The following is an 11,230-nucleotide window of genomic DNA, read 5'->3' as shown; positions in this document are numbered from 1 at the left end:
AACAATCTAAAATATTATTCAAACTATTAAGGGCAAACAACTATAAGCATAAGGGCAGAGTAACAACTATGAGCATAAAGGCATAATAACAACATATCTCACACATTTCATATTAGCACCATAGTCCCAACCAGCCTTGCCTCATCGGTGTACTCACCCCAGGTAGAGTTGGAAAGAGCAGGAGATGATGTCTCCTTGGTTCCTAGCTCTCTAAAGGTCAGTGTCTCTACCTGGGTTTAAATGGACATTTTGGCCAGTTCTTTGACGTTCTCACTGTCCCAGTCAAGTCTTATCGGGTTTCTCCAGGCTTTAGGTGGCTTGGCTAATTTTGGGGCTTCGGCCAGGTTTCAGCCCGGTCTTATTGGGTCTTTCCATGCTTTAGGTGATTCGGCTAGCTTTTGGGTGTCATCAGGTCTCAGCTCAGTCTTATCAGGGGTCTCACATTTTTGTGGTGGCTTCTTTGATGTAAGTGATGGCCTGGGCCCCAATATTACATTTTATTATTTTTTCTTTAAAGTGGAGTTTCTTGTGTTTGTTTATTTGATGTGGCTCAATGTCTTGCAAGGTAGTTCAATGTCTTGTAAGGTAGTTCAACGTCTTGCAAGGAAGTTTTATGGTGCTCTCATCACATTGGAATTTACATCTCTTGAGCTGGGAACTGTCAGACTCATCTGGCTGACTGTTGGTGACCTGCCTTGCTGTTTGCTGCCTGTGCCTGTATAGCCTGAATTGCTCTACAGAGGACTACCTGGCAGCTCTCAAGACTTGAAGGACTGCCAGTGTCTCACAACTGTATCACGGGAGTGAGTAGCACTGAGCCATTTGTACTGCTTTATAATTTAACTAACTGTTTATTTCTTATATCATATATCTATCTATCTGTAAAAATAGATACAAAATTATTAGCAATCTGGTTTTATCCCTCTAGAGAACCCTAACACAACTAAAATGAGATGATTTTTTGTTACTTATATTACAGTGCAAGGAGCCCTGGTGATGTAGTAGTGTTACATTGGGCTGTGATCCTCATGATCTGAAGCTCAAACCTACCAGTACCTCCACACTAGAAAGACCAATCTTTCTACTCCTGTAAACAGTTATAGTCTCAGAAACCCACAGGGGGTCACTCTGAGTCAGCATTGACTCAATGCCAGTGAGATGAATTTATTAGAGTTAGAAAAACTGAAGGTGGCTTAGCAAAATGCTTACAGCATATATGATGCTTTCATCAAAGCTGTGATATAGAAACTTACCTATATATTTGTCTTCTTTATAATGACTGCTTTAATATGTTACTTCATTTAAATTCCCCTGACCATAGTTCTTTATTCATATTTCTATTTTTAAATGATTGAATTCTGTAACTTCTCATCTAGGTACTTACTTCATGCACTTACTGAAATGAAGAAATATATGTGTTAATGTACTTTGATTATCAAAGTATTTGCTTTTAGTACCTGCAAATTCATTCAGCAGTCATGTGATGAGTGATGTGCCACACACTGCATATGAGTTAAAAAGTACTAATATGCTTTATAGGGCCCTGTTGGCATAGCGGTTATGCCTTGAACTCCTTACTGTGAGGTCAACATTTTGAAATTACCAGAAGTAGCAGAAAACGAGGCTTTCTAATCCTGTAAAGAGTTATAGTTTCAGAACTCCACTTGATGGCAATAGATTTGTTTCAATATACCCCCTATGCTATTTATTAAAGACAAAGAGCTACATACCAGTCACGTTCTAGATCTCATTATGACATATGGAAACACATTTATATGATCTTGACAGAAAACCTGCTAAATTTCCTCTGTGTGTTCTGGGGAATGTTACTGAACAAGGCAAATGCAATGCCTCCCAACACTTTTTCCAGTATTCTCTACCATAACTCACCTAATTCTGTAGTGGTAAAGCACTGGCCTAAAGGGATGTTGCCTGTTTCTCCAAATATCAAGTTAAAACAATTTTTTATTCCTAACATGGAACTCTGGCAGACAACTCAGTCATTCACTAAAAAATGAAAACCATTCAAGCCTCCATTCATTTTTTACCTTTTTCTGTGCCCAGTTGAATGAGATGTGAAACAGTTTTGACCTGAGTTTTATGATTTGTCATAGACATTTTCTATTTCCTGGGTTTAATCAGATTATAAACACATACTAAGGTGATAGATATGTGCATAAAATATTTAAATATATTACCTGACACATAGTGACACAGTGTTGTAGTGGATTAAATGCCAGGTTGTTAACCCAAAGTTCACAGTTCAAACCCATTGGTACTCTGAGGGATACAGACAAGACAGCTCTCTTAAAGACCAACAGTCTCAGAAAGCTTAAGGAGCAGTTATACTCTGTCCTATAGGGCCGCTATACATTAGAATAGATTTAATAAAACAAACAAAAAATCATTGCCATCAAGTTGATGCCATATGTGTAACTGAGATATAATTTATAGTCAATACAATAACCCATTTTATGTGAACGATGCAATGCCTTTTACTATATTCACAGAGTCATGAAACCATGCTCACAAACACTTTTGGATGATTTTCATTACCTCTGAAAGAAATCCTGTGTCTTTTAGATGTCAGAGCCTCAATATTCCATACTCCTAGCCTCCAGACCTAGACAACTATACGTGTATTTTTGTCTATATAGATTGGCTTATATTTTATATTTCATATAAATAGAATCAAGCAGCATGCAGTTCTTTGTGACTGCCTTCTCTCGTACACACAAGGCAGTGATATTTCTGTTGTCGAACAGCTCCAAGCTGGAACTTGCCATTATTTCAACAGCAAAGTTCACAATAGTTTTGCTTCTTGTTCATAACTTTGCTTAATAGTGAAACCAAAAATCCAACTTGAAACAGCCTGTACGGGCCGAGAGTGAGTCAAGCATTTTGGCTCGCTGCGGACAAACAGAGGTGACGCTTGTCTAAACATCACTCTTGCTCAGACATCACATAATACTGTGTTAGTGCATTAAAGCATTCATGATGGTTCATTTTTGTGTGCTTTATTTTCATAAATTATCATAGCCATAGCTCCAAAGAAAGTTAGTGATAAAACTAAGAGGAAAGTTGTCAGACCCAGAGTAGAGTTAAAGAAAGAAATAATTGTGAAATTTGAATCACATCACCGGTTGTCTGATTTGGTAGCTGAATAAAACATGGCTAAGATGACATTATTAACATTTTTTCAATAAAATTGAGGGTGTGTGTGGAATTAAAGCAGCGAATGTAGCCAAAGGTGTGAAATCATAACCACAAAACAAAGAAACTCAGACCATCAAAGTGGTTGACAAGTTAGCGTTAACTTGGATAAATCAGAAACAACTTGATGGCCATAGCAGACCTGACACAATAATATGTGAGAAGGCTCAAAGTCTCCATGAGGATTTAAAGTCCTGGAAAAAATGAATTTATAAGTGTAATTTTGTAGCCTCGGTATTATTTGATTTTCCATTATTTCTTATGGGAAAAAATATGTTCGGTTCTTGAACTTTTCAGTGTTTGAACACAAACTTGGAATGAATTGAGTTCGACAACTGAGTATCACTGAATAATATTTTCAAAGTTCATTAATGTAGCATTTTGAACATAAAAATGCCTCACTCCTGGGGGATGGACAGTGGAGAAGTGGGTGAGGGAGACGTCGGATGGGGTAAGATATGATAAAATAATAATTTATAAATTATCAAGGGAGAGGGGGGAGCGGAGAGGGAGGGGGGAAAATGAGGAGCTGACACCAAGGGCTCAAGTGGAAAGCAGGAGTTGTGAGAATGATGAAGTCAGCATATGTGCTAATGTGCTGGACATGATGTATGTACAGATTGTGATGAGTTGTATGAGTCCCTAATAAAATGATTATTTTTTAAAAAATGCCTCACTGAAAAGCACTCGAACTAGCAGTCACTAGACAGGAAAAAATATGTCAGCCTGCTTCTGTAAAGATTTACAACCTTGAAAATTCATGAGACAGTTCTACTCTGTCCTATAGGGTCACTATGAATTAGAATCAACTTGACAGCAGTGCGGTTGGGTAGCTCAATATAATAACTGTCTGTTGCTTTGTTTTGTGGTGGTTTACAAGATAGAATCATAGTGACATGTACACCACAGTACAGTAGAGTGTGATCTACCAGTTTGTCAAACTGCGATGGCTTGTGTGTTGGTGGGATGCTGGAAAGCATATCTCTAGTATTTTAAATGTCAGCAGGGTCTCCCAAAGTGGACAGGTTTCAGCAGAGCTTCCAGACTAAGAAGAGACTATGAAGAAGGAATAGGCTGCCTACTTCCGAGGAATTAGCTACTGAATAGCTTAGAGATATCAAAGAAACTTTGTCAGATATGGATAGCCTAATGAACAGCACAATTCAGAGGATGGCACAGGACCAGGCAGTGTTTCCTTCTGTTGTACATAGGGTCACTGTGAGTTGGAACTGACTCTGTGGTACCTAACAATAACAACAGCATGATTCTGAAACTGCAAAAGGTATATCAAATACTACCATATAGACTTGAGTATAAGCCGACCTGAATATCAGCCATGGCACCTAATTATACCACAAAAACTGCATTAAAATGTGCTGAAAACCTCAGCTTATACACGAGTATATGCGGTAATAGGGTCACCCAAGATGTAGGCTAGTTTCAGTGAAGTTCCACACTTGGCAACCTATTTATAAAAATTAGCCAATTTACAAAAATTAACCAATCAAACACCTATGGGTCACAACAGATGATTGTCTATATCATGCTTACAGATGAGCCTGCTACATCGAAAGCACTTAAAATACCCAGGGGAGCTTTTTTTTTTTTTTTTTTTTTAACTGGCTGGAATCATGGAGGCTGTCGCGGAAGAAGGCGGCCCCTGCTGTTCCAGAGACCCTTAAGAAAAAGCGAAGGAATTTCGCAGAACTGAAGATCAAACGCCTCAGAAAGAAGTTTGCCCAAAAGATGCTTCAAAAGGCAAGGAGGAAGCTTATCTACGAGAAAGCTAAGCACTATCACAAGGAATACAGGCAGATGTACAGAACTGAAATCCGAATGGCTCGGATGGCGAGGAAAGCTGGCAACTTCTATGTGCCTGGAGAGCCCAAGCTGGCGTTTGTTATCAGGATCAGAGGTATCCATGGTGTGAGCCCCAAGGTTCGCAAAGTGCTGCAGCTTCTTCGCCTTCGCCAGATTTTCAATGGCGCCTTTGTTAAGCTTAACAAGGCTTCAATTAACATGCTGAGGATTGTGGAACCATACATTGCATGGGGGTACCCAAACCTGAAGTGGGTGAATGAACTCATCTACAAGCGTGGTTACGGCAAAATCAATAAGAAGCGTATTGCCTTAACAGATAACACTCTGATTGCACGGTCTCTTGGTAAATATGGTATCATCTGGATGGAGGATCTGATTCATGAGATCTATACTGTTGGGAAACGTTTCAAAGAAGCAAATAACTTCCTGTGGCCCTTCAAATTATCTTCTCCGTGAGGTGGGATGAAGAAAAAGACCACCCATTTCGTAGAAGGTGGAGATGCAGGCAACAGGGAAGACCAGATCAACAGACTTATTAGAAGGATGAACTAAGGTATCTCTCTGCCATGATTATTTTTGTAATCTGGTCTCTTAATAAAACAGTGACTGCTTTCAAGTGGAAAATAAAAATACCCAGTGGACAGGACCGATTTGAGCATACCAATGATTGTTAACATGGTGTATAATTACGCAATGTTGTGATCTGTTGAATTTGGAGTCTCATGAGTTGGAGCTGACTTAAAGGCAACTAATAGCAAGAATATCTCATTGTATGGACATAATACATTTGTTTTCTCTACTCATCAGTTGACAGACATTTATGTGTCTTCTGTAAGAATAATGGTGTTCTGAATATTCATGTACACATTTTGTGTGGATGTAAGTTTTCATTTTGGATATATACCTATTACTGTTGTTGTTAGGTGCCATTGAGTTAGTTGTGACTCATAGCTTTCCTCTGTACAACAGAATGAAACACTGTCCTTTGACATGCTTACAACTGTTGTTTGAGCTCATTGTTGCAGTCACTGTGTCAATCCATTTATTGAGTCTTCCTCTTTTTCACTGCACCTCCACTTTAGTAAGCATGATGTCCTAGTCCAGGGATTGATCTCTCCTGACAACATGCCCAAAATACTCGAGAAAAAAACTAGCCATCCAAGTTCTAAGAAGCATTCTTGCTGTATTTCTTCTGAGATAGATTTGTTGATTCTTCTGGGAGCCCACAGTACTTTCAATATTCTTCGCCAGAACCATAATGGAAATGTATCAACTTTTATTTAGTCTTCTTTACTCATTGTTGAGTTTTCGCATGAATATGAGGCAATAGGAAATACCATGACTTGGGTCAGACACACCTTAGTCCTCAAAGAAATACCCTTACTCTTCAACGACTTTAAATAAATCTTGTACAGCAGATTGATCCAATGTAATATGGCCTTTGATTATTTTAGCTGCTGCCTCCTTGAACATTAATTGTGGATCCAAGAAAGACAAAATCCTTGACAACTTCAATCTTTTTTCCATTTTTCATGATGTGGTTTATTGGTCCAGTGGTGATGATTTTAGTTTTCTTTACATTGAGTTGTAATTCATAGTGAAGGCTTCTGTCTTTGATCTTCATCAGAAATTTCTTCAAATATGCTTTGCTTTCAACAAACAAGGTTGTGACATCTGCATGTCACAGGGTATTAATAAGCCTTCCTTATTAATTGGAATTAATAAGGTATTGATTCCAGGGTATTAATAAGCCTTCCTTATAATAAGCAATCCTGAAGCTGCATTCTTCTTCATACAAACCATGACAAATAAACCAGAGACAATTATAAAAAAGAAAGCAGAAATTATTAAACACCAAAACAACATTAAATGAGTCAAAAGGGAGATGAAATGAGAAGATGCTACATTTTAACCTCTGTCTGGTAGCAAAGCTATTCACATCCCTAGATTATGGTCAAAGGGGATTCACCCGAGGCTTAATCCATGTGGGGATCATTCAAATGGATTTTGGGCTTCCTCTGTCCCATATAGTCTTCTTCAAATCGAGTGCTCAGAATTTTTTTCCAATAGTTTTATTGGCGTATACTTTACATATCACATAGTTGAATAGTTCAATTGTCGTTCAATCATATCAAGGGAAATTGTACAATCACCACCACGTTTTTCTTAGAGCATTCCAGCCACCTCCACCCGACCCCCGCATGGTTAAATCTCCTTTAAAATGAGTTGTGCAATCACCATCAGTTCTAGTGCTCCCTCCCCACAACTGCTTTCATCATCTATTCCTCTTTCCCTCTCTATCGCCCACGCACACCCACTCACCCCATCCCCTATTATCAGTTATTATCATCATACATGCACTCCTACTGTACTTCACAGCTGGGAAACCCAATAGTAAGCAATGAAAAACAAATCGCACTAAGGTGGTAAGGAGAAGATCATATTAGCATAAAAACAAAAATACAGATAATATGTGAGAGAGAGAAGACCCCCATGAACATTCCAAAAGCCAGGGAAGAAATTTCTGTCGAGGAACAACTAAGAGCTATTTGCACCCAGAACAAATTAGGTTCCTATCTATAGTGAGGTCAACTGGCCAAATACTGAGTTCAAACCAGTATAATCAAGATTACAATGGAGCAGCCAGAATGTAGGGCTGTTGGGGATTCCTGCCTTTGGCTAGATCGGATGTGCCAGTGACTTGGTCTGATTAGACACTCTGCACATGGGTTTCAGCTCCCGTGGTCCTCCGTAGCCTTCCACAAATTGGGTGTTCATAATTTTAACTCCCATACTTTTCTTTTTACTATAATAGAATTTTGTAATTGTCATTTTTGTATCACACAAGCTGGTGTGCTTTTTCCGTGTGGACTTAGTTGACCCCTCGCTTAGATGACTCCTTGCTTGAATACAAGCCTCTAAGACCCCAGACACAATTCTGATTGATTGCCAGGCACAATCTACTTTCTTCATCACACTTTGCTGTAGCATCCCTGTCTTCAGTGATTTTTTTCCTGAAGGTGAGCATCGAGTAGGGCATTAATGTAAAAAATAATTGTTCTTAAGCTGAGGCTAGAATTTAGTGTGAGCCCAGAACCCATTTCTGGATCTATGTTTTTAAAAACTTTTAAATTATATTTTTAAAAAGTTTTTGCTATAACTTTGGAATTGACACGTATGTCACATCATTCCATAGTTCAGTCATGTCAAACATAATTGTACAATTGCTTCCAAAATGTCTCCAAAAATACTTTTTTTCGCTGTGCTTCTTGATATCATCTCCTTCTTGTCTCCCCTACTCCTCTATATCGCCCCTCCCCCCAAACCCTTGTTATGTTTTATTTCCCTATAGGCTCAACTTTCCTGGGTTTCATGTATTGAAAACCAGAAAAACAAATAACACAGGTTCAAGAGGGTGCCCCCCAATGGTGGAACACTTTTGAGATACCCTCTAATATACATGAGCATAAGCAAAATATAACAGAATGGCTAACACAGTATTGCCAGAATAATACCTATCTTAATACATACAAGGCATTGATGTAGCAAGATCTTGTTTGTCTACCAGCCAACAGTACACCGCTCTTGGTACAGCTGTCTTTTGCTTCCTGGGACACCATGTGTTTTCCAGTTTAAGTCCTCTGGTTACAAGTGTGTCTGAGGTAGCGTTCAGTTCACCCAGTGGGGTTCCCATATGGGGTCTCACCAATGCAGCTTCTAGAGCATGCCGTGCACCCCAAAGATGCAGAATTCAGAGTACCACTATTCTACACCACCTGGCCTGGGTCTCTGGGATAGCCCTAGATGCCCTAGGTCAATTCTGCCCACCCGCTGCATGCCACTAAAGACCCTCCCCACCTAATGTTCCCAAGAGCATCCTTAGTCCTTTCATTCCTCCAGATTTGAATTTTATTATTTACAATTCTTTGTTCACATGTGCTGGTTTGCTTCTCCCATGTGGATTTATTTACACTTTTTTAGATGGCTGCTTGTTTTAAGAAAAGCCTTTATGACCCCAGACACTATTCTTTCTAATAAAGGGTCAACATCTGATTTTTCTTTTACCACACTTTGCTGTAACACTCATGAAGAGGAGTATTGAATAGAGTCAAGTCATAGGAACTAATTGTTCTTAGGTTATGTCTACAATTAAATGTGAGCCAAAATATGTTCATATACCTATGGCTCATATATGTCTCTGGTTCACTTTAGAGACTTCATTATCATTTTATAATAGAGAATATTATAAATCATCCCCATGGGGGCATACGGGAAATCTCTTGATAGTATCATTAATTTGGACAATGGTATTGAATTTTAAACCTTGTTGAGAAAAAAATTATTCACATATAGTTAAGCTTTTCAGGCCACAGTACACGAATTGTTGACTTGTACAAATTAAAAGCTTAAATAACTGGACACTACGTACATGAACAATGAGTGTTGAGGATGGGCAAAACTTTCATTAGCACTCATTCACAAAGCAGAAATATGCTTGCCAGACTAACACGTGTCATAACAAGCAGAGAGAGCATAGACAGGAAAGATAGGTAATCCCAGATATCATCACTGGGAACCCTCAGAGGAATAGATCTGAACTAAATTCTAATGTCCAGCAATTCTATGATATTAAGATAACTGACATCTGCTTCTTCTCACACTAGGGTGTTTCAGCCTTAAGTCCTGGGTAATATGTCAGTTCTTAAAGTGCACTACAGATGAGTTTATGGTAAAGCCAGTTTACTTAATGGGGTTTTCAAATACATTCCATCTGGTGTGGGCTATGAAGAATGTTGTGCACCTAGAAAGGACAGGATCTAAAGTCTCAGTTGTGCCTAGGATGCAGCTTGGGTTACTAAGAACTGGAAAAAAAAACTGTCAAAAGTGTCCAATTAGGAATATAATACTGGATGTAATCTCCCCTTGCCTTCTATGAAAATATTGTTAAGCTTTTTTCACCCCAGTGGCAGGTTACCCCACCCCATACCCCCTGTCTTGAATTGAATTTCCAGTAAGTTTTGCAAATCACTCTTAATCTGTTGATTTGGGATGACCTTAGAACAATGTTGTATGGCAAGAACTGATTGGTCTTCTCTCTATCGCCCCACCTACAGCAACTGACACCAGCTAAAGTGAGACCTCCTCAGATGAAGTGGTTTTTAAGATGTGCAAATAAAAGGGGCAATATATGGTTTATGGATACTAGGCAGGCTCACTACCTGGTTGCTTGGGAGACCAGATTAGAAGATTATATGGCCAGACAGTAGAAACCTGACTCTGTCTTGGTTTTTATCCTTATAGTATGGGAGTCAAATAATTAGTTGTCCTTTGAGGCTAAATTTGTTCAGTACAATTGTTTCCAGGTCCATGCATGTCATGAAGTGTTTCATGGTTTCATTACTGTGGTTTAGGAATGCACAGTATTCCTTTGTGTGTGTGTATCAGAGTTTCTTTATCCATTTTTCTACTGGGGGACATTTGAGCTGTTTCCAGCTTCTTGCTCTTGTGAACTGTGCTGCACTGAACATGGGAGAGCAAGCATCGCTTCATGTTCTGTCTCTCACTTCTTGAGGGTATATGTCCCGGAGATGTATTGCTGGTTAGGACGGTATGTCCAGTACCAGTTGTTTTAGGTTGTGACATATCACTTTCCACAATGATTGAACTCATTTACAAACTCACCAGCAGTATATAAGCATTCCAAACTCTGCATATCTTGTCCAGGATTTCTTTTCTCTCCCTCTCTCTCTCTCTTTTATAGTTGTGAATGTAAGGTGATATCTCATTGTTGTCTTAATTTACATCTCCCTATGGCTGGTGATCATGAGCATTTACTCTTGTATTTGCAAGCCATTCAAGTGTTGTCCCTAGTAAATTGTCTATTCATGTCTTTTGTCCATTTTATAATTGGATTATTTGGTTCTTTTTCTTATTGCGATATTGTAGAATTCTCTAAATTGTAGTAATTAATCCCTTGTCCAATATGTAAGTTCTAGAGAGTCCCCCCTCCAATATGTGGGCTCTCATTTTACTCCTTTGATGAAATCTTTTGATGTGTATAAATGTATAACTAGAACCCAGTCATCTATTTTGTCTTCTGCTGTGTGTGCTGCCTTTATTGTATTTGATCATCTGTATTTGCCCTGCAATAGAGCCCTTAAATTTTTCCCAGTTTTCTCAGTGATAATCCTTATAG

The 11,230-nt window shown here is 38.8% G+C and overlaps 1 protein-coding gene across 1 annotated transcript; it reads left to right on the top strand.

The window, feature by feature from the left end:
* Positions 1-4,897: 4,897 nt before the first annotated feature.
* Positions 4,898-5,650, top strand: LOC101660802 (60S ribosomal protein L7-like). The gene has a single exon (XM_045290613.1). It carries the CDS (start codon positions 4,960-4,962, stop codon positions 5,488-5,490), a length of 531 nt encoding a protein of 176 aa, XP_045146548.1. The 5' UTR covers positions 4,898-4,959; the 3' UTR covers positions 5,491-5,650.
* The last annotated feature ends 5,580 nt before the right edge of the window (positions 5,651-11,230 follow it).

The sequence above is a fragment of the Echinops telfairi genome, unplaced genomic scaffold (assembly GCF_000313985.2).
Source record: "Echinops telfairi isolate 266 unplaced genomic scaffold, ASM31398v2 ScPeMD7_44;HRSCAF=162, whole genome shotgun sequence".
In the NCBI taxonomy this organism is placed as follows: domain Eukaryota; kingdom Metazoa; phylum Chordata; class Mammalia; order Afrosoricida; family Tenrecidae; genus Echinops; species Echinops telfairi.
The sequence above is the reverse complement of the archived record's forward strand: the minus strand, read 5'-3'. Positions and strand labels throughout refer to the sequence as shown.

Bases quoted from the DNA above. Each gene is read 5' to 3' on its own strand.
- LOC101660802 (XM_045290613.1), top strand. From the start codon at position 4,960: ATGCTTCAAAAGGCAAGGAGGAAGCTTATCTACGAGAAAGCTAAGCAC.